The sequence below is a fragment of the Meriones unguiculatus genome, chromosome 17 (assembly GCF_030254825.1).
Source record: "Meriones unguiculatus strain TT.TT164.6M chromosome 17, Bangor_MerUng_6.1, whole genome shotgun sequence".
Lineage (NCBI taxonomy): Eukaryota > Metazoa > Chordata > Mammalia > Rodentia > Muridae > Meriones > Meriones unguiculatus.
The window spans coordinates 36,534,502-36,557,932 of record NC_083364.1 but is presented as its reverse complement, the minus strand read 5'-3'; the positions used below and the strand labels follow the sequence as shown (position 1 = coordinate 36,557,932).

Genomic DNA, 23,431 nt, shown 5'->3' with positions numbered 1-23,431 from the left:
CTGGCTTACACAGACAGCCAGGGTTACACAGGAAGCACAGGGAGACTCTTTAAAAAAAGACAAGAGTCATCAGAAAAAGAAGCTTGCTGCCAAGTCTGAGGAGTCTGACCCCTGGAATCCACATGAAAGAAGGAATGAACCAAGCGGTCTTGTGACCACAGACTTGCACTGTGGCACATGTACACACATCCAAATAAACCAAGGTAAGAAGATGGGAGGGGGTAAACAAATAATTCTCTCAAGACGAAGGTCTAAAGAGCAGCTCTAAGTAACCAGCACTCAGAGCTAGCCCACTCAGTGAGTGGGAAAAAGGGAAGACGCTCAGGTCTTCCAGACTAAAGGGGCTGACCACATAGTAATGAGGTAGAGATGGATCACACTTCCAGCTACCAGGTCTCAAAAGCACTTCAGCATGTGCAGCGCCTGCAACTGCAGCACTCAGGAGGCTAAGGCACAGGCTGTGACGCTGTGAGCTGCAGGCTAGCCACAGCTATACAGCAAGACCTTCCCTCAAAAACAAATACACAAACAAACAAACGCTCTCCTCCCCAAACCAGCATTTAAAACACAGTCAAGAAACAGCCAACGAAGCTAATGAAAATACTCCTGGCCACTGAAACTGGAATGTTGGTGTTGGGGGGGCAGGGTGGGGGTAGGGAGATGATATGAGGAAAAGGAATATTAATAATTACTTTGAGCTTTTAAATATCTTTTGATTGCTATTTAGTTAAAATTAATTACAATGAAAATGGTGATGTAACCAACCAAAATGCAATGTCACATATTAATGCACAAATAAACTTCCTGCCACCTCAGGTTACTTTAACTGCTGATTAGAAACCATGCAAATAAACATTTAAAACTGTGTAATTCGGGGCTGGAGAGATGGCTCAGTGGTTAAGAGCACTGTCTGCTCTTCCAATGGTCATGAGTTCAATTCCCAGCAACCACATGGTGGCTCACAACCATCTGTAATGTGAACTGATTCCTTCTTCTGGCAGATGTAAATGCAGATAGAACACTCATATACATAAAAAAATAAATAAATCTTTAAAAAAAAAAAAAGGCTTGTTCTTTAAAAAAAAAAAAAAAAACAAAAAAAAAACTGTGTAATTCATGCCCCCCTCTTTTTCCAGACAGGGTTTCTCTGTGTAGCCTTGGCTGTTCTGGACTTGCTTTGTAAACAGGGTGGCCTTGCACTCAAAGATCTGCCTGCCTCTGTCTCCCTGAATGCTGGGCTTATAGGTGTGCACCACTGAGCCTGGTGAATTCACATTTTCAACAGTTTTATAAAGGATATAAATTAGACGATAAAACTATTGCACCATACTTGCCACCCGAAAGCCCCAATGTTAATCAAAACCTCAACACTGCCAGGCATGGTGGCACGAACCTGCAATCCCAGCACCCATAAGGCTTCAGGAATACTGTGTAATTGAGGGTAGCCTAGGCTACGTTATAAGAGCCTACTTCAGGGAACAACCGCCCCCCCCATACAAAATCCGAAACATCAATATTTTTATTAGTAATCTTGCTCCATGAAGAAGCCTAGAAGACAGTGACTAGGCCCTGAATAAAGGGATGGCCCTAGAGAGAATTTTGGACCTGGTATTTGATGGGTGTAATCCCAGCTACTTGGGAGTCAAGAGAGGGGACTGAAAATTTCAGGACAGCCAAGGCAAGTTGAATTCTGTTTCAAAATGAAAATGAAATATGAAAAGGTGGGATAGGAACACAGCTTAATAATAGCAGATTGCCTAATATGCATAAGGTCCTGTGTTCAGTTTTCAGTCCCTGACGGAGACGCACGCATGCACTCACACACACTCACACACACACACACACACAAAGAGAGAGAGAGAGAACACAAATGTGTTGGACTATTAGCACATAGGTCATAACTCTTGGTTTACTGGGAGCTTCTCTTCCTATCCTGAGTTGGTTGCAAGTGGAAGAAGCAATGGAGGAAAGGCCTGAAAGCAAATGGTGTGCGTGTGAAGGCCACCAGACAAGTTCAGTGAGAACATGTGAGGTACCAGGCAATGGGTGATAGCTAAGTGTATAAAGGTGACAGAGGAAATAATTTTCTAATGTGTTCACCTCAGATCCAAAATGTCAAATGTTGTGTCAGAACTAACTATTTCACTAAATCAAACTGGAATGTTTGGACTTTGTAGTAAAAGCAAAAGCATCATAAGTTAACTTTTATTATAAATTTTGTCACATCTTACAGAACCTAGATCATTGTTATGAAAATATTTCTAAAGATTTTCTTTTTGTTGTTGTTGTTTTTTTTCTTCGTTATTTTTGAGACATGGTCTCTCTATAGTCAAGGCATGCCCCAGAGGTCATACTCATAGTCCTCCTATCCCTACCTCCCAGTGCTGAGGTTACAGGCACATGTCATTATAGAAGACCGATTCTTATTTTTAAATATGCATTCTGAAATGTTCTTGAGTTATTTTCTAGAATTTGCTTTAAGTTAATCTAGAGGATTAGGGTGGAGAAAAGTACATGAGAGGAGATATGTATATGTGTGTGTGTATATATATACATATATATACACATATACATACATACATATGGTGAAATATATGTATGAAAAAATATATAAATGAAATAAAAATCACTGTGAGCCGATTATTATAGTAGTGAGTGACAGGCACATGGAAATATTCTGTAACTAAATTAAATAAATATAGTTTGAATTTAATTAAAATGGTTCTCATTTTTGTTTTTATTTGCAACCTTTCCTTTCGTGGATTTGTATTTGTGAGCACTTGATAAAATTTAATTTGCTATATCATTTCTGTCATTGAAATCCACGTCAGAATTTACAGACAACCTAAGACTACTACAGATGCTCACTTCACTTGTTACTGCATGTCACCTTCACATGCTTAATTAGACCTTGTTTGAACTTTTCCAGTAAAGGATAAAGTTAAGTTCAACTCAAACTCTACCGATTCTATTTAATTTTCAAAGTCCATTTACAAATTTATAAATTAATACATCACACCAGACTATCCCTTTACCAAGCACACTCCATTTCTCCCCATACTCATGCTTGGTTGAGATCACAATGACACTGCCCTGAGGATCACCTACAGTGGTTCGCAGGGTAGCCCACAGGATCTAAAATGCAATACTGAGCAAGGGCTACCAAAATTTTTCTCTGAAGTTTTTGTTGTTTTGCTGGTATTTGGGATTGAACCTCCAGTCTTGACTGCTGGCCAAGTGCTCTACCACTGAACTACATGCCCTGTCCCTCTTTTTTTTTTCTTTGTCCCTCTCCCATCTCTCTGAAGACAGGGTTCACAGTTACTCAGCAGGCCTACGTGATCCTCCTGCCTGAGCTGCCTGAGTAGCTGGGATACCAGGCCCATGCCAGTAGCCTCATTCTTAACAGGTTTCTAGAGGGCACAGTCTAGCAGACGATGCTAACTGAGTAAGCCCTTAGAGCTCAAACACTGGCTCTACCTCACACACATTTTTTGACTTGTACCCACCAGTTTGAGAAATATTAAAATAAAAAGACAAATACCAACAAAACGATTATTTCATAGTTTCTTACCTTCAGGCAAGTGTACTAGATGATTTCTTCTTACATTAAAGTCTCTCAAGGCTTCCAGATTACCAATTTGGGAAGGTACGGTTTGAATTTCATTGCAGCTCACATCCTATTTCAAAAGAGTGTGATGTGTCTCTCAGAAAACACCCAAGTGGAAAGAAAGTCATTTACTTCCACCCAGAAATGGAGGTGGGAAGGAAAGAAGAGAGAAGAATGAGGTAAAAAGACCATTGGGGAGACAGAGACTTTGAGGTTGTCAAAAGTTCCCTGAGTGACTGAGGGCATCAATTAGCACCACTTGTAGAAAACTAAAAGCAGCACCTCAAACATGTGTCTATCTGTTGAGTATTTAGGATTGCATAAGTATCTTAAAAGTTTAAATCATTTGTTTAATAAAGATTTGGGAAACTAAGATAAAGACACTGAGTTCAAAGCAACTGTTGGATATAAAAAGTAAAATAAAGTAATAACATGATCAAACTATATTGTATGAAAAATTAAGTAATGCTCACTCCTTTGTCTATCATAGAAATAAGTAAAGCAATAGGACTTAAAGTATAAGTTATACCTGGTTCATGTTAACAAGCCAGGTTCTAAAGAATGTCCTAAAACATACATTTTGGGTTTTATTTCCAAAGTCTAGCTAGCACAAAAACAGTAGCCTAAAATCCCAGTTCTTAAATCCAAAGTCCTGTACCAAAGTAATCTAATTTGTCCAACTAGATTTATACCATTTTTTCTGTTTACAACAACCATCTTTATTAATAACCCCCCACACTATCTTACTAAGTCTCAACTATCATAGTTGCATTTGATCATTTCAAGTAATATGAAACATAGGCTTTAGTTTAAGGACGCTGATTTCCAATCTGACAGTTCCACAGGCAAACTGTGTCATTTAGTATTGGTTTCCTTAGTTATAAAATACAGTTAGAATCCCGCCCATAATATGATTGTGGGGCTATAGGTAGTCTAACTCCTACACTAACTCACAACATAAATATGTAAGAAATGATATCCAGCAGCATGCCTGTACTCCCAGCACTCCAGGAGGCAGAGGAGGCAGGTGGATCACTTAGACGCCAGCCTGGTCTACAAAGTGAGTCCAGGACAGTAAAGGCCATACAGAGAAACCCTATCTAGAAAAACAAAACAAAAACAAAAACAAAGAAAAGAAAAGAAATGGTTTGGTTTCTTGGGCCAGGCAGTCGTGGTGCATACCTTTAATCCTGTCACTTGAGAGGCAGAGGCAGGCAGCTCTCTTAAATTCAAGGTCAGCTTGTTTTACAGAGTGAGTTCCAGGACAGCCAAGGATACACAGAATAACCCTGTCTTGAAAAACAAAAACAAACAAACAAACAAAAAAGAGACAGTTTCCTGTATATTCATAAATAACAGTAGGTAAAGTTTAATAAGATCTTAGAAAATAGGTAATACCAAATTATATCCCAAAGATATATATCTTTGGCTATATATCCCAAAGATATGCTAACAAAAAAACAAACATACAAAAATCAAAAACCAACTTTTGGAGTGCTCATTCATTTAAATAGGCTAAGAAAAATGATAAAAATATTGATATTAAAATTTTAATTAAAAAACCCAATCACATTATTAAATTATGTCTCAAGAGTTTAGTAATACAGAAATAATTTAATGCTGGTTAGAAAATAACCCTGACATCTCCCCTCATGTGGAGACTTGTACGTTGAAGTCTTTCTTAATTCTATGTCAAGCCAACACCATAAAACTACTTTTAAAAACAATATTTGATTTTTATCATATAGAATACTGCAGACATGTTGGACAATCAAAAAATAAAATGTTAACTTACAAGTTCCGTCAAATGTCTGAGATGTCCAATTTCTTCAGGAAGTGAGACCAATTTGTTATTGCTAGCAATTAAGACTTTCAATGGTAAATTACACAAGTGTACTGGCAATGTTGACAGTTGGTTCCGACTAAATGAGTAAATAGAGAAAGAACAGTCAGATAAAAAATTTTCTTATCTGTCATTTAGATCCAAAAATATGTCTTATAGGAAATAAATAGGATACTAGATTTAAGTTCCTGTCAGTTTAATCAGTTCCCAACTACTAAATTTAGGCAGATAACAGGAATCTTTGTTTATTTAAAAAAAAAACCATAAAATTCAGAAACATAAAATAGTAAAGTACATCTCTCATTGAATAAAAATAAATTAAAAGTTTACCATGTAAATTTAACCCCATAATAGTTCTTTTAAGGCCAAGTCCTTCCCTAAAAAGATCTTTTCAAGATCTTTCGTTAATTAACATAATTTATGAACCTTTTAAAATGTTTTAATCCCTCTTACACTCTTACTCGCTCTTACTTTCTCTTTCTCTCGGGGTGCCCTCCTTCCTCTTCCCTTTTTTTTCTCTCTCTCTCCCCATGTCCTGCTCCCCTTTCCCTCCTAATAAATCTCTTGCAGAGAAAAAATAAAATAAAATAAAATGTTTTAATCCAATAATAATTCTGCTATACATGTTTATTAAGAAAAAATGTTAACATTTGCATACAAATTTCTCTAGTAGTGCTTTTTTAAGCATGATTTTTAAAAAATTGCTGGAACTACCTATCTAAAAGGAGTGGATTTTAGTTTTTAAAATTTACTTTTATTTTTAATTAAGTATATATGTGTGTTTGAGAGTGGGTTTATGCATGTGAGTGCAGCACCCAAAGCAGCCAGAAGAGGGCATCAGACTCCCCTGGAGCTGCAGTTACAGGCAGCTGTGAGATGCCTGAGGACGCTGCTAGAAACTGAACTCGAAAGTTCTCTCAAAGTGCAGTATATGCTTTTAACTATGGAGTCATCTCTCTAGCCCCAGGGATGGATTTTTTTTTAAATGTATATAAATGGGGCAACAAAATATTTACTAGAAAAGCATTTCCAAGGTCCAATGAAGTAAAGTAAAGGCACTTTCCACATAAGTACGGCAACCTGAGTTCAACCCCTAGAACCCACATGAAAGTGCAAGTGGAGAACTGATTCCACAAGGTTGCTTTCTGCCTCTGTACACGCACTACAGCACATACCCAAACACTCACATTATGCACACACACACACTAAAAATAACAAGGTATTGTGTGTGTTTCTGTGTGTCCTGCTGGGAACTGAACCCAGGCCCTTGTGCACACCGGGCTAGTGATCTACCAGCTAAGCTGTATCCCAGTCCATCAGATTTAGTATTTACGTGATAAAGTTAATTTGAAAATGTAACTGGAGAACCACAGCTGCAAGACTTCTACAGGCTTATTAGGCTAACAGCTAGTCGGGTCTGTTAATTATGCAAAGCTAAAAATAAAGGGAGAAACAAGAGAAACATGGGGAAAATGTTACTATATCCTAAGAACATATTAGGAAGTGCTGGTGTGAACAGCTGGCATAAGAAATTGTTAACATTTCAGTGACAGAGAGGAGAAAATGAAAGATCATATAAAACCACTTTTTCTAAACGGATACTATTCTTACCTAATATTTAGGACCGTCAGAGCTTGTAAGTTTAGAATGGCCTCTGGGATGTATCGAATACAATTCTGATACAGGTTAAGACTTTCCAGAGAAACAAAGTGACACACTTCCATAGGGATTTCTGAGAGGCGATTTCGTGACAGGTCTGAAAGAAAAGGTAAAAGCTTTAAAAGCCATTCTTTGGAACTTGTTTTACTCAAATTAGTTAGTATGCTTCATAATCACTTGAATTCTCCAGAATTTCTATTGTGGAAACTGGTTCAACATAAGCACTGAAATATTTATTAACTGGCTGAGTAACCCATTAAACATACATTTTTAAACTGTTGCTAGGCAACACTGTTTCCTTTTCACTTTCCACACACACTAAAAATAAAATTGTTATTCTTTGTAAGTAATACACATTCTAAGACACTGGCCACTCATTATAGCAAAGTTGCATCACTAAGTTCCAAATATCAGCAGAAACAAATGGATCCCTCCAAAAAACTCCACCTTCCCAAGAATGTGTGTGAGGGGGGAAAGGCAGAAGGAGGGAGGGAAGGAGAAGAGGCATGATGCATTCATGGAGCCAGAGGACAACTCTCCAGAGTCGGTTCTCTCCTTGATCAGGTTGTCAGGTCTGGGCAGCAAGCTCCTCGTATTCACTGAGCCAACGTCTCAGCTCAGTTGCCCTACTCTTTACCAAAAAGAGTCACAGTCCTTTGTTAAAATCAACTCAGGAACCTTTTTTGCTCCCAATGATACAATATGAGCCTCAATAAAAATGGTAATTGAGAGAGAAATGGCTCAGTAGTTAAGAATACTTGCTGATTTTCTAGACCACCAGAATTTGATTTTCAGAACCCACAGAGGGTAGACCACAATAGCTTATACAACTCTAGCTCTAGGGGATACGATGCCCTCTTCTGGTCTCTTTAGGGGGACATGCACGTATACTAACACACACACACACACACACACACACACACACACTAAAATACAAACAAACTTGTTTCTTTTTTTTTGTTTTTTCAAGTCAGGGTTTCTTTGTGTAGCCTTGGCTGCCCTAGAACTCACTATGTTGACCAGGCTGACCCTGAAATCCCAGAGATCTGGCTGCCTCTGCCTCCCCAGTGCTGGGATTAAAGGCGTGGGACACTATCTTCCAGCTTAATTTTTTTAAAAAACTTTTTTCAAAAAAGTAATTTCAATGAAATAAAATCCATCATGCATATTCAATCATGATCTTAAAATGATACATTCCCTTAAAGAAACAAAAGAACTGATTAGAAAAATCAACCATTTATCTTGCCTTTCCTATATGAAGATATTGTTGAGTGACCTACATATTTTAACCAAAGACTTAGATGATGAAATTAAAGCATCTTAGTTATGGGTGAACAAAAGGATATCACTATTTTACAATTCTCAATGAATTAACAGACACAGAATAAAGCATGAGCAGCTATCAATTTTTAAGATTAACTTTATTTGTCACACTCTCTAAAGAAGACTCCTATTTGCCTATTATGTGGTAATAATTTAAGAAAAAGACCACCATCTTGCCCAAGCACCAGTCAGAGCTCAAAGTGTCTGTGAATGTAAATTGCTGTTTTTTAAAAGCAAATTTCACAAAATGATTTTGAGGACAGTAAATATAGCCTCTCTTCTTCCTGAAGAATTACAATATAAAATTATATACACTGTGTTTTTTTTTTTTTTTTTGTCCGAGATAGGGTTTCTTTGGATAGCCCTGGCTGTCATGAAGTTTGCTCTGTAGACCAGAATCCCTGGTTTCTGCGTTTGTGGGCCTGACATATGAAGGGGAAAGGAGCAAAGAGGTTCTGCATCAAACATGGTGGAAGGCAAGGACCAACACCCAAGAACTCCTGCTCTGCCACCCTAGTCAGCTGAAGGTACACTCACGCCTGTCCTGCGTCACCTAGCTCTGTATAGGTCTTAGGCTGCTATGCTGGCTTCTGCATTTCTCTTTCTGTTTTAAAATGAACTTGCTAAATCTCAAAAACAAATCAAAACAATGCATTTTTTTGAGAGCTCATCAAAATCACACCAATTCCAACAACGTGGGAAGAACATCTTTCTAACACTAAGCCTTTCAGTCTAAAAGCACAGCTTGTTTGCCCAGCAAAGAAAAGCTTTAACACTTCTAAGTAAAGCCTCACAGTTTCTCAGATTTTACAAAAATGCTGTTATATTCTCACATCCTATTACTTCACAAATGACATACAGTCTTCTCAACACTTGTTACATATAGAAGTACAATAAAATACGTTGATTTTGTATCTGACAGCCTTAGTAAACTTTTAGTTCAAATAACTCATCTGCAGATCTCTTCAGACTATTTATATGGCTCTTTGAATAATGAAACCTTTGTTTCTCCCTCTGTGCTTCTCATTTATTTATGCAATTTCCTCACCCTGTTTGTGAGAACATCAAGCATAATGCTGAATAAAAGTAACAGTATCTTTTTTGTTCTAATTTCAACCACTTTCTTTGTTGAGTCTGTATGAAATTAAGAAAATCTAGGCTTGCTGAGAGTTTTATTGGTAATGGATGTTAAATTTATTAATATTTTTTCTTCCTTTGAGATGATATGATTTTTATATTTTATTACATTAATTTGGAATTTTCCTTTTTTTTGTTTTGTTTTGTAAAAGTAGAGTCATTAAAAAAAATGTGAGGAACAAGATCCAGCTATATCACTCCTAGGCATATATCCAAAAGATCCTCAAGTACACAATAAGGACATTTGCTCAACCATGTTTGTAGCAGCCTTATTTGTAATAGCCAGAAGCTGGAAACAGCCCAGATGCCCCTCAGTGGAGGAATGAATGCACAAATTGTGGTATATCTACACAATGGAATATTACTCAGCAATAAAAAACAAGGAAATCATGAAATTTGCAGGTAAATGGTGGGATCTGGAAAAGATCATCCTGAGTGAGCTATCCCAGAAGCAGAAAGATGCACACGGTATATACTCACTCATATAGACATATAATATAGGATAAACCTACTAAAATCTGTACACCTAAAGAAACTAATCAAGAGGGAGGACTCTTGCTAAAATGCTCAATTCCTATACAGAAAGGCAAAGAGGCTGGACATCAGAAGGAGAAAAGAAGGAACAAGTCAGGAACCAGACACAGAGGACCTCTGAAAATCTCTGCCCTGCAGACTATCAATGTAGATGCTGAGACTTATGGGCAACCTTTGGGCAGAGTGCAGGGAATCTTAGAAAGGAAGTGGGAAATAGTAAGATCTGGAGAGGACAGGAACTCCATAAGGAGAGCAACAGAACCAAAAAAATCTGAGCACAGGAGTCTTTCCTGAGACTGCTATTCCAACCAAGGACTATGCATGGAGATAACCTAAGACCCCTGCACAGATGTAGCCCATGGCAGTTCAGTATCCAAGTGGGTTCCATTGTAATAGGAACAGGGACTGTCTCTGACATGATCTGATTGGCCTGCTCTTTAATTACCTCCCCCTGAAGGGGAAGCAGCATTACCAGGCCACAGAAGAAGACAATGCAGCCACTCCTGATGAGACCTAATTGACTAGGATCAGAAGGAAGGAAAAGAAGTCCTCCCCTATCAGTGGACTTGGGGAGGGGCATGCATGCAGAGGGTGGAGGAAGGGAGGGATTGGGATGGGAGGAGGGGTGGGGGGAATACAAAGTGAGTAAAGTGTAATTAATAAAGAAAAAATAATAATAAAAAAATGAAAAAAAAAAGTGAGGAAGACCGCCTAAGAGTAGAAAGGGACCCAATAGAGGAATTTTCAATTTTTACTTTTTATTATGCCATTATTTTAATATTTATGTAGAATTAATTCTTATCCTCATAAATTCTTCTATTACTGTAGAACAAAACTAATTTTCTAATGTTAAAAAAATTTTATAATCATTTTGAAGTAAACATGATGTTAATATCCACTGTTCACCTGGTTAGATTTTAACTATCAAAGAATACCTCTGGTAGTCTATGAGGGTCTTTCCAGAAAGGTTTAACAAAAAGGGAGGCCCACCCTGAATATGGGCAGTCCTATTGATGAGGTGGGGTCTCAGATGAAATCAACAAGTAAAAGGAGCCCAGCAGCTGCATTTATGTTTCTCTGCCTGCCCCAAACTGCCATGACTGTTTCATGACGGACTGTACCCTGGAACTTGAGCCCTCAGCACTGCAGCAGGGAGGAGAGTACTACAAAGACCAGGCTGCCACGCCTTCCCTCACCTGGGGATGTACCTTTACTGCACTTCCTTTACACTAGACTAAGTTTGTACAAGTTCTTTATGTACGTCATCATGAATGACAGAACTGGGATTATAACTCTTCTGTCAGGGTATGACAGCAAAATTGTATTGCTCTCATCAATTTGGCTTGGAGGCGTTCCCTCCTGTTCTACTGACCAAAAGGGTTATGTATATTTCAAATTATTATCTATATTTTAAAAGCTTGTTAGAATTTGCTGGCAAAGTTATCTAACCTTAAGAGTCTTCCTTAAAGAATTACTCTACGGGTTGGATTTCTTTAATATTTTAAGATCAGGTAGGCCTTTTATTTTCTTGAATTAGTTTTAAATTACATTCTAGAAGTTTGCTGATTTTGCTTTGTTTTCTGCTTCTATTTTCATTTAGAATAAGATCTTGTTATGTGGTCCAGACTGATCTTGAATTCACAGGCTCAATCCTTTCTCCTCATCCTCGGAAACTTTGGGACCACAGGCATTTTGTTGTTGTTGTTTTTCAGGTCAGGGTTTCTCTGTGTAGCCCTGGCTGTCCTAGAAGTCACTCTGTAGACCAGGCTGGTCTCAAACTCAGAGATCCGTTTGACTCTGCCTCTGCCTCCCGAGTGCTGGGATTAAAGGCGAGCACCACCACCGCCCAGCTAACCACAGAATTTTTATCATGCTTGCCTAGCTGTTTGCTATTTTTATTAGCAATTTAAAACTGTATTAGCATAAAGTTATTCCCAACAGCCTGTGTTTACAAACTTTCACGGTATCTATAGTGACTTCCCCTGCTACACTCTTCTGCTTTGGTTATTTATACCTTCTTTCTTTCTTGACGTTTGCATCAGTGCTTACAACAGCATTAGCATTTGCTTTGCCTTTCTTCAGAGCCAGGGGTCGGACCTAGAGCCTTGTGTATGCGAAATAAACACTCTGCCACTTAGCAACATCCTCGCCCCACCACTAACTTCTGCTTAGCTCATCATATATGTGGTTTCTGTTTTGTTCATTTCTGTTCTTTATCACCTCTCTTTGATCAGGAGGAGTCACACTGTTTTGTTTTGCTTTTCAATCTACTGAGATATTTAGCTCACTAAATTTTACTTATTTCCTCTTCAAACATATGCATTTAAAGCTATAATTCGACAGACACAATGGCACAGGGCTTCAGTCTTAGGCAGAGGCAGGGTAAGTTCCAGGCCAACCTCAACTACATAATAAGATACCTGCCTTTAAAAACAAAACAACAAAAACAAAAACAAGCTACAATCTCTCAGGAAGCAGAGGCAGGTGCATCTCTGTGAGTTCATAGTCTACAGTAAGTTCCAGTCCAGTAGACCAGCCAGGGCTACAGAGTGAGACCCTCTGTCTATAAAAAAAAAAAAAAAAAAAAAAAAAAAAAAAAAAAAAAAAAAAAGAGAGAGAGAGAAAGAGAGAGAAGAGAAGGCTGGGCATGGTGGTACATGTTTTTAATCCTAGCACTGGGGAGACAGAGGCAGGTGGATCTCTGTGAGGGCAGCCTGGTCTACAGAGCAATAAACTTGAGGACAGCCAGGGTTACACAGAGAAACCCTGTTTAAAAAAAAAAAAAGGCTATCAATTCTCTCCACTAGTGTTTTTATCTCATAAGCCTTTAATAATATGGTATAACCTCTTTATTAGGATATTATTAAAGACACTGATATCTTATTTCCACTATTATTTGGTTCATTCTATTAAAATATTACTTAATTGCCAAAGATATAAGAACATTCTAGCTATATTTTGTCAATGATTTCTAATTATAATAGCATATATATGATTTTAATCTTTTGATATTTTTTCAGATTTCCTTATGAATCCGCAAAATGGCCAATTATATAACTATTTCATGAGTCTGAAAAGACTTCTTACACTGGACATAGTGTACCAGTTAAGTCTACAGGTCACATTTGCTTATTTGATAATATTTATTCAGTACTTGCCATTTTTAAATAAGTTTTTTCCTATCAATTGCAGGCATAGAAGGGTGTATTACATTCTTTTACTATTGTTGCTACCTGGTCTCCCTCCTTTCTTCCTTCCCTCTCTCTCTGTCTCTATCTCTTTGTCTGTCTCTCTTTCTCTTTATTTATGAGATACAGTGGTATGTAACCCAGGCTGTCCTTGAGCTCACTATATAACCAGGGCTGGCCTTGAACTCCTAATCCTCAAATTTGCAAGTGCTGGGATTACAGGTGTGCACCATATTTGGCTTATCTGACAGGACTTTTAACTGAAAAACATGGTTTATATTTAATAACATTACCCACTATAGTTGGATAATCAAAAAGGGTAACATGCCATTGTGACTTTGAATTACAAATGCTTTGTTCTTTTTATTATTAGGGTTTCATTTTTGTTTAAAATGGCAGTGCATCTAGATCCTTAGCTAATAGTTCTGATTTTATTAAAATTCAAATTAAGGAAATAATGATAGATAATAAAATTTAACTAATACTTCTGTATCATTTACAGAAAATGTTCTAAATCTGTATGTCAAGTCAACGCTTGAAAACTGCCTATTTTACCAGAAGGGGAAAAAGATTTCTTAGCTTTTACATTGTTTTATTTCTAGTTTTTGAGACAGAGTCTTGCTCAGACTGGCTTGGAACCTCAGATCCTCCTGCTTCAGATTCCTGAATACCGTTTTACACAGCAACACCGTGCTAAAATGTTATGTATTTGCTGATGTGTGTAGTTCTAGTAGTTCCTGTCTTAGTACATAAGGATGCGCTTGTGATAAGTTCTTTTCTTCCCCTCAGACAGGGTTTCTCTGTGTAGCCTTGGCTATCCTGGAACTTGCTTTGTAGGCCAGGCTGGCCTCAAACTCAGCGACCTTCCTGCCTCCGCCCTCAATCCGCAAGTGCTGGGATTAAAGACGTGCCTCACCACCGGCGTGCAAGATGCTTTTATTTATATATTTGCTTTGGTCAGAATTACGAAGTCATTCTTGACAGCCTTCTCTATTTCCCACACCTAACCCCACCCGCACATGTCAGTGTCTAGGGCCAAATGCATGTTGACTCGATTACTCACAGCTCCTCTATCACTGCTTCTTATGCCTATTCTGAGTCAGACTAGACAACTCATGGAGAATTTTTTCATATAGAATAAAATACAAAGATACAAATACAATACAAAGAATCAAATACAAAACGTAAGTCAGCTTCCTAAGTTTCACATTAAAAAAAAAAAAAGAACCAATACCACGAATTCCCAAACCACAGATCAGCATAGATGATCACTGGACACCCCAAAGAACTAACAGTACATACACTATTTTGCTTTTACAAAAGGAAAAAAAAAACATAATATATTTACTTAAAGATCTACATTAAAAATGTTCAGATATTCTCCCCATCCGTTAGTAAAGCTCAGGAAAAGGAGAGGCTACTGGATCGCTGTGCAGCAGTGTGTGACTTCACACACTGACATAGTACTAAGACACAGGCCTCTGAGGTTTCCATCCCCCTTTCAGTATAACCAATCATCTGTTGTATTCCAGACTGCAAGCTCAATTGAGACTGCCAAGTACTGTAAAAGCCACAGTCTGGACCATAAACAACTTTGCAATTAAGCTATTAAGTTACTTCTATGTATCACATCCTGAACGTGGCCTTGGTCTTCCAAATGCCATTTTTGTCTAATGAGAGTGATGCAAGCCAACAACTACACCAATCTTTGGCACAGCTTTTGGGTATTTATTCAGCCCAGCAAGGCAGAAAAAGCCTATTTAGGACTGATAGAAATACAAGAATGTTTTTGGCATGGGAAAGATGAAAGTTCCAATTAATTAGAAAGAAATATTTCAATTCCTCTCCAGGATCTAGCTGGATTAAGTGTAGTCTTCATCCTTTATCAAAGAAACTTTTTTTTGTGACAAAGATCATTACAGAAAACTGATCAAAATACTGAAGTGTGGAGCCCAATCCCAACCAATACATCTATAAGACAACTCCTATACCTAAGGCTCAGGATAATCCTGGAAGACAGGATAGAAAGACTCTAAGAGCCAGGGGAATAAGAAGTTTCCCGTGAAATTGTATCTCCTAGGAATGGCAGAAACCACACCCATAAGTCTTACAAACATGGCCGCCTAAACATGACCTGAACATGGACAACACTGATACATATACTAACATGGACAGGGGAAAGCTCAAGAGTTCTCAACTGTACAGAAAGAACTGGAGACAACTAAAGAAAGCTGGGAGCAGAGAAACATTCTGCCCTAAGGAAGGGCAAACTATCCCAGCACCAAATGGTCAGCCCTGAAAGCATATATACAAGTAACATATTGAGCAGGTTGTATCTATGTACTTAGAAACACACACACACACACACACACACACACACACTCACTCCTATATTTATATAACATTAAAGAGAAAATAGGCCATGAATTTGAAAGAGAGTGTGCAGAGTGTACATGGGAGGATTGACAGGAAAGAAGGAAAGAAAGAAGGAAATAATGTAATTCTAATCTGAAAAAAATTTTAAAAGAAAGATTTCACTGACATGTGAGAGGCACTTATTGCACCTTTATGCATACCTTGCCACGCTGGTCACTGTCCTCGCTCACAGTTGTTGAACTAGGTTGCAGCTAACCCTGTTTAACTGCTTCCTTCTCTCAGCAGTTTGCACAGTCTGCATCTGGAACCATGAATGCTAGACCACAGGAGAAAGGCCCTCAAGTCAGATCTGAAATCCTAAGGGATTCCATGTTTTCAGCAAGAGAGGTTCACCATCAGTCCCTGAGAGGCCACCAAGGGCTACACAGATAATCTGTATTATTTTGGAAGTCACTTGAACTACCCTGAGCAACCATCCAAAAGGAAGTTTCTCATGCCTGGGTCTAGGGTTTTTGTTAGGCTATGGTTTTTGTGGGGAACATATTTGTAGCAGCCAATAGCTGTGTAATCGGACTGAAGACCCACTCAACAGATGAAAATCATCTTGACCACAGCTCCTGCATACTGACACCATGCCCGATACTGGAAACCCTGACAGTTTCACAGGGCTAGTGAGGAAAGAATCTCCTGCTGCCACTTTGCTAGACCAGCGTAATTCCTTACTTCCTTCTAAATCTACCTTTATACTCACAGGTTAGTACAGGCAGCACCCCTCATCAAAGAAGCCTCTTGCTCCAGCAAAGGAGACCATCACAAAAAACCACAACCAGACACAAATCATGGTGAGCCTTCCCCAAAAGACAGATCCATCTTTACCACAGCTCCAGCATCTATGGCTCAGGGCACATTTCTGAAGAGGGCAAAGAAAGACTGTAAGCGGCAGAACACCAGGAAGTCTGCAGTAAAACAGCCTCTCCAGAAATGGCTGTGTAAACAACACCAGAACAATGCTATATGAAAGGGGGGAGTTTTCACGGGGTCCCACCCGTAGACAAAGAACTACAGGCTATAAGTGACTGCTGGAGGAAGAATTCACCCTCTCGTAGGGATGAGACTCTAACTGTTGTCTAATACAAAGTGGGCAATCCATATACACAGCAGCAACAAAAATGGAATCAACATTGTATCTTTTCACATACATGTACATGCACACATACACTTCTGTAACAATCAAAACCAAAGAAAAACAGGACAACAACTTGAGATTGAAGGGGGACATGGAAGAGGTCTGAGGGAGAGTAGCTGGAAGGGGCTGAAGGGAAGAATGAGGAAAAATGATATAATTCTATTTCAATTAAGACATATTAAGAATATTTCAGTGAAAAATGCTTTAAGTAATTTCTTTCACAAAGTCCTGATTATTTTATCTACAAAAAAACATATCTACAACATTATACTCATTTCAAAAGTATTTATTTTGTTTTTAAGTGTATTAAAAGGAAAAAACCCTAAACAATAGTTTTTAAAAAATCGTTTCAGATTCATATCAATTTTTATTAGTAACATTATTTTTGATTGACATTACAATTGTATATATTTATGGAGTACAATGTTTTGATACACAATGACTGTTGAGCTCATTAGCATATTCATTGTATTACTGACCTATCTTTTTAATGGTGGGATAAAATATACATTATTTACTGCAGCCGTCATGTCACACAGTAGTGACTGTATCTGGAGGGAAGAGACTGTATTGTTCAGCTCTGTATATTATATACTTGTCACAAAGAACCTAACAGGTGTTCAATAAAACAGTGAATGTGCCAGGTGGCACTGGCATACACTTTTAATCCCTGCACTTGGGCTGGCGTTACAGGTGTGAGCCAACATGCCTGGCTAAAGTCTTTTAATTTATGCTATTCCTTTTCTATTTAAAAACACCCAAGCAATCATTTCACTTGTGTACATAACTGACTGTCAGCTTTGTTTATTTTGGTGTTCATGTTGTCCCACGTCTGATTTCTGGAACTGCCCTTCAAGTTAGTTCCTGAATCTTTCTGATACTCCTCCTCCTCTTCTTCTTTTTAAATATTTGCTAACATTCTGACACAAGATGTTCCAGGATTATCTCAAAATGTCCTTACTCTGGTTCTGGAATCAGCTAATTTCTTAGCCTGTTGTAACAGAAATTTATAACAAGGTACATTTGGGTGGATAGAGAGGGGTGAAGCTAGTAATCCAAAAGAGTAGCGCAGAATTCATTACTGTTGCATTATGCCACTAAGTTTTGAAGTGTTTTATTAAACAGCAATGTAAAAGCAAACCAGAAACTGATAATTGGAAGCAGAGGTATATCAAAACTGACAATATCTGGCATTGACCTTATAACCAGCTTACAGAGGGTGCCTGGCCAGACTATTTGAAGAGCATATAAGCTGCAGGACTGTGCCAGAGGGGTTGGGTACAATTTAAAGGGTCCAGAAATATATGCTGAAAGACCTGTTTCTTAAGAAATATTTGAAAGTAAAGAGAACCACCATATGATCGCTATATCTGTATACCACTCCTGGCATAGACCCAATGAACACTGTATCCTACCACAGAGATATTTGCACATCCACATTTATTGATGCTCTATCCACAACAGCAAAGAATGAAAATAGCCTACATATCAGTCAACAGAATACAAATGTGATACATAAACAAAATGAAACGTTATTCAACTGTTAAAAAAAAAAACAATTATCATGAGAGCTTCAGGAAACAGATGGACTTGGGAGTGTATTAAGTGAGATGGCTCAAACCCAGAAAGCATGTTTTCTCTCATATGCAACCCTCCTCATAATGTATATATGTAAAAATGTATATATGTAAAAATATATGTATATAATATATGTAATGTATAATGTAGATATGTAAAGAGGTATAAGGGTGGGTGTAATTAAGGGAGAGTTATATTAGGTGATGAGAAAAGATGGAACACAGGCAAAAGGACACATGAATCATGGAAAAAAAAGCTATAAAGCTATTTTTTTTCTCCTTCCAGCTCATGGTTGTTTCATGGTAGATATGTGGGTTCATCTTTCTGTATACGAAAGTAGCAAGATCCACTGTACATTCCAAAGACTCCAACATGTGCTATTCCTTTGGGACAGTGATTATAAAAGCTGGGCTTTCTTTTTCATTCTATTGACTAATAGAGCAGTAGCAATCAGACATAACTGTTTAGGAATGTACTGGTTACATGGACCCACTTAAAAATAGTGATTTTTTTTTTAAATCGTTTTCAGTGAAGGGTTTTCAAGCATAATGTTTTATTAATTCATGAAAACCTTCATGCTGGCATACAATGAACTTTTATTATAATCACTAGCCCCCAATCCTGGGGGAGGAGTTTTATAACTTGATTCTACCCTCCCCCCTCACCGGTTTTCTTCTGTTTAAAACTACATAAAGTCATTCTATTATAGTATTATTTTATTTTAGTGTTTTGTGTGTGTGTGTTTGCTTGCTTGCTTGCTCTTGAGACATGGTCTTACTGTGTTGCCCTGGCTGGTGTAGAACTTATGTAGACTGAGCTGGCCTTGAACTTAAAGATTGCTGGAATTAAAGGCATGTGCCACCACATTTGGCTATTTTAAACTGTACTGCTATACATAAAATAAAGTGTTATTTAAAAAATTGTTTAAAAAGAAAGAAGTATGTGACAATAAGCTGGGCCTCCAAAGTTCAAGGTCATCTTTTAATTTTTTTTTTTTTTTTTTAACTTTTGAATACTGCTGATCACATTTTTGTTTACAGGTGGCTTGAAGGAGCATGGGCACTTTATCAGTGGCTATCTCACCAGAAGTACTCAATCTTTTCTTTCTCACTCAGCCCAAGCTGTGTAGCAGAGGACAAACTTGAACTTCTAAGCCTCCTGCCACTGGTTCCTGAGATGAAAGACTGTACTACCATAGAGAGATGGAAGTCTATTTTTTTCTACTTTTAGCAGTTTATGATTTTAGGAACTAAAAGTTACTTTCTGAGGACAAGCCTGGAGCCCAAAGAAGTCAGGTCCTTTGCAAGACCAGCAAGCACTCTTCACTGTTGAGCCATCTCTCTAGTTTCCAACCTTGTTTTCTGAGATATGGTTTCTCACTGGGATCTGGGGTTCATGATGAAGTAGGTGGCTAGGCCAGCTGGCCACTGAGCCCCAGGGATATTCCTGCCCTGGCTTCCCTAGCACTTCGATGAGATCACAGCTTGAACCAGTACACTCAGATTTTTACACACATTCTAATGATTGGACACAAGTCCTCATGCATGGGTCAGATGTGATGGCTAATGCTGATTACCATTTTAACAGGATCTAGAATCACCTAGGAGACAAGCCTCTGGGACTAACTCACAGGTTAACTGGGGTGGGGGCGGGGGAAGACCCACTCTAAAAGAGGGCGGCCTGGATATATGAAAGGAGCATTCATAGCTGTCTTCGTCCTCACTGAGCAGCTGACCCCTGCCACTATGACATCTATCTTGATGGACTGTACCCTAGAACTGTGAGCCAAAATAAACCCTTCCTTCTGTAAGTTGTTTTTGTCAGGGCATTTTATTACAGCAACAGAAAGGCAGCAAGACAAGCAGCAAGCACTTTACCAACTGTACTTTCTTCCCAGCTTCAGCTGGCATGTACTGTCTTTCTAGCTGATTTTTAACTTTTCTACTTTTCTTTGAGACTGTGAAGATTATAAGGTACAGAAATACTTTTGACTGTTATAATACTGCTTACTTCAAATAAGATAGCAAAGAAAAGTAGAAAAAAACATTAAAAACACTAGATTCCAATTTAAATCCTGTAAAGGAAAATAATTACACATATCTCAGTAGTTTTCTAACATTTAGCTTAAGTTGTTATTTATTCTCAGAGAAGTCTGTGATTTTGTCTGTTTTCTTTCTTTTTTCAATTTTGCCCTTTGATGCAATCACCATTTTTGGCCCTTCCTAAGTTGCTTGAAGCAACATTTTTTTTTTTTTTTTAAAGACTAATGTGTGCTTGTCATATTGAAGGTGCCTGAGATCACTATGTCTTCCTATCAGATCAAATACGCTCTTTTGCCCATTCTTCTATTCATTGTCCTAAAGGACAGCAGAACGTTAGTATGGTAACACCTGATAAAAGGGACTCCTTATGTGGCAAGTTAAGGTCACTCACCTAATCAGTCCTCGTGCTTCCAATGCAAACCTGGGTTTTCTATGCCCGAAGACACCAGCCTGAACTCGGGCAGCTGTACAGAGTTCAGACTTCTAGCTACTCTCTATGAGCATGCTGTTTAAAGCACAAAGAGCTAGGAATCCAGGGACACATTCCAAACCTCTCATTTGGGCAGTGTGCACTGACTGCTCTTAGCACAAATGTCTCCAGTCAGGCAGCTATGAAGATGTTTGCTCAGCTCAGAGTGTACTCATTCCGATCTCATTCACAGGGGCTAAAGCTCCCCAGATTTTCAGTCCTAAGTATCAGTGATACTTAACTGTGGGGACCCGCTCTCTCACAGTAAGACTGAACTTTGAGCTCTTGAGTCATGACAACTTGGCACACCAATATCCACACCAACACTATTCACAATAGTCAAAAAGTACAAACAGCCCAAATGCCTGAGTGGATGAATGGGAAGACAAAATGTGCTCCAAGTAGTCCCAGCCTCTTAAAAATATAAAATAAAAAGACTGGGTCTTGCCACATAGCCCTGGCTGGCCTGGGACTTGAAAGGAATGCAATTCTGATTCATGGAACATTAAAGATGAACCTTAAAAACACTAGACAAAACTAAGTGAAATGGACCAGACAGCAAAGGCCGGCTATTGCAGGCTTCTGTCCACACAGATCCCCGAGAACAGTCAAAGTCAGGGCCACAGAGACATTTGGTAGAATGGTTACTGATACTGGGGCAGGAGAGGGAAGGGAATCAAGAGTATTTGTTTGGTGGATAAACTTGTTCAGTTTAGGATGATGAAAATTCTGGGGATAGACACAGAGATGATAATTTGCATAATACTGTATACTTAAAACTAGTAAATGGCAGTAAATTCAGCTGTGCATATTTTACAACAATAATAAAAATCAAATGTGTCAGAATCAAAGTAAAACGTAATCTTCCTTTTTTTAGTATCAAGGACATTAAAAATCTTTAGAATTAGCTGGGCACAGTAGCACACACCTGTGATCCCAGCACTCAGGGGGGCAGAGGTAGGCAGATCTCTGTGAACTTGAGGCTCTCCTGGTCTACAAAGCAAGGCCAGAACAGCCAAGGCTACACAGAGAAACCCCATCTTAAAAATTACAGGCTTTTAAAAAAGAATCATTATCTTATACTTTAGCAATTAACTGTGTAACACATTACAAAAATTCAAAGCTGACTTTAATCTCAAAATTTTGTCTGTGAAACAAAAACTGACACTTTTTCCTTCCTAATGCCATTTCTTTTTACCAAGGAAAAAGATATTTTAATATTTTCTTTAATCCAGCTAGATAATTATGATAGTAAGATTTACTTCTCTAAATCTCAGTAAGCAAGCCAGGAAAATCTAGGTTCATTCCAGTTCAAACAAAATGTTTTCAGCAGAATGGTATTTAGTGAGAAATGCTAGCATTCAAAAGTCTTGTGTTCTTTAATAACTGCTTCAGGCCATCCCACACAGTGACATCATCCTTACCAAATAAAGCCCATTATGTAACAGACACATACCGTATCATCACTTTCTATGTGATCATTCACTACTGTGGAAGTAAGAGAGATTATGACAATCTCGATATATTTTTTTCAACACTGACCAACATAATAAGAAACAGTTAACTACAAACTACAAAAAAAAAACAAAAAAAAAAACAAAAAAAAAAAAACAACTTCTAAAATACACAGTTCAGTGTTAAATAAAATTCTTAGGCTGGTCAAATCCTTAAAGTGCCATATCAAAGTAATATGAGCACTTAACAAACCACTGCACTGCTCATGCTGTTCCCCAGCCTAACACCAAAGAAGTTGACCCTGCAGATGAAGACAACTTGATGATGGCTGTCCCACTTTTGATACTTTGTCTTTAAATTTGCACACTGTAGGCTTACATATTTCATTTTTTTCAACCACTATGCCATTCCTATGAAAAACTTGAGGTAGAAAGCAGAAGCAGTTGGATCTCTGAGTTTGAGGCCAACCTGGTCTACACAGTGAGTTCCAGGATAGCCAGGGCCGATACACAGAGAACTGCACCCACCCCCCCATGTTGTATCTAATACTTCTGAAAGCCGAAGATAAAGAAAAAATCTTGTAAACAATGAGAAAGAACAGAAATGACAGTAAACATCACACTGTGAAAAACGATGAACAAAGAAAGTGGGACATCTTTGAGATGCTGAAAGAAAACAACTGCTCACCCAGAATTGTATCTATAAAAAACACCCTTTAAGAATGGAAGAGGGGGGCTGGAGAGATGGCTTAGAGGTTAAGAGCACTGTCTGCTCTTCCAGAGGTCCTGAGGTCAATTCCCAGCAACCACATGGTGGCTCACAACCATCTAATGAGATCTGGTGTCCTCTTCTGGTCTGCAGGCACACATACAGGCAAAACAATGTATACATAATAAATAAACAAATCTTTAAACAAATAAAGAATGGAAGAGGAAAATCAAGGCATCTTCAGATGAAGATAAGCTAAAAGAACCTGTGGTCATCAGAGCTAATCTAAAAGGATGACTAAAAGCAGTTCTCTAAACAGAAAG

General features: G+C 38.2%; 1 protein-coding gene across 12 annotated transcripts in view; it reads right to left on the bottom strand.

Annotated features, from left to right (window-relative positions):
• Positions 1 to 23,431, bottom strand: part of Lrch3 (leucine rich repeats and calponin homology domain containing 3) — a 99,558-nt gene that overhangs the window by 58,215 nt on the left and 17,912 nt on the right. For all 12 annotated transcript variants that reach the window (XM_060370254.1, XM_060370261.1, XM_060370258.1 and 9 more), the window contains exons 2-4: positions 7,065 to 7,209; positions 5,406 to 5,532; positions 3,575 to 3,680 (exon numbers count right to left, since the gene is read on the bottom strand). In XM_060370254.1, coding sequence (XP_060226237.1) covers positions 3,575 to 3,680; positions 5,406 to 5,532; positions 7,065 to 7,209 — 378 coding nt within the window. The remainder of the gene's footprint in view (positions 1 to 3,574; positions 3,681 to 5,405; positions 5,533 to 7,064; positions 7,210 to 23,431) is intronic.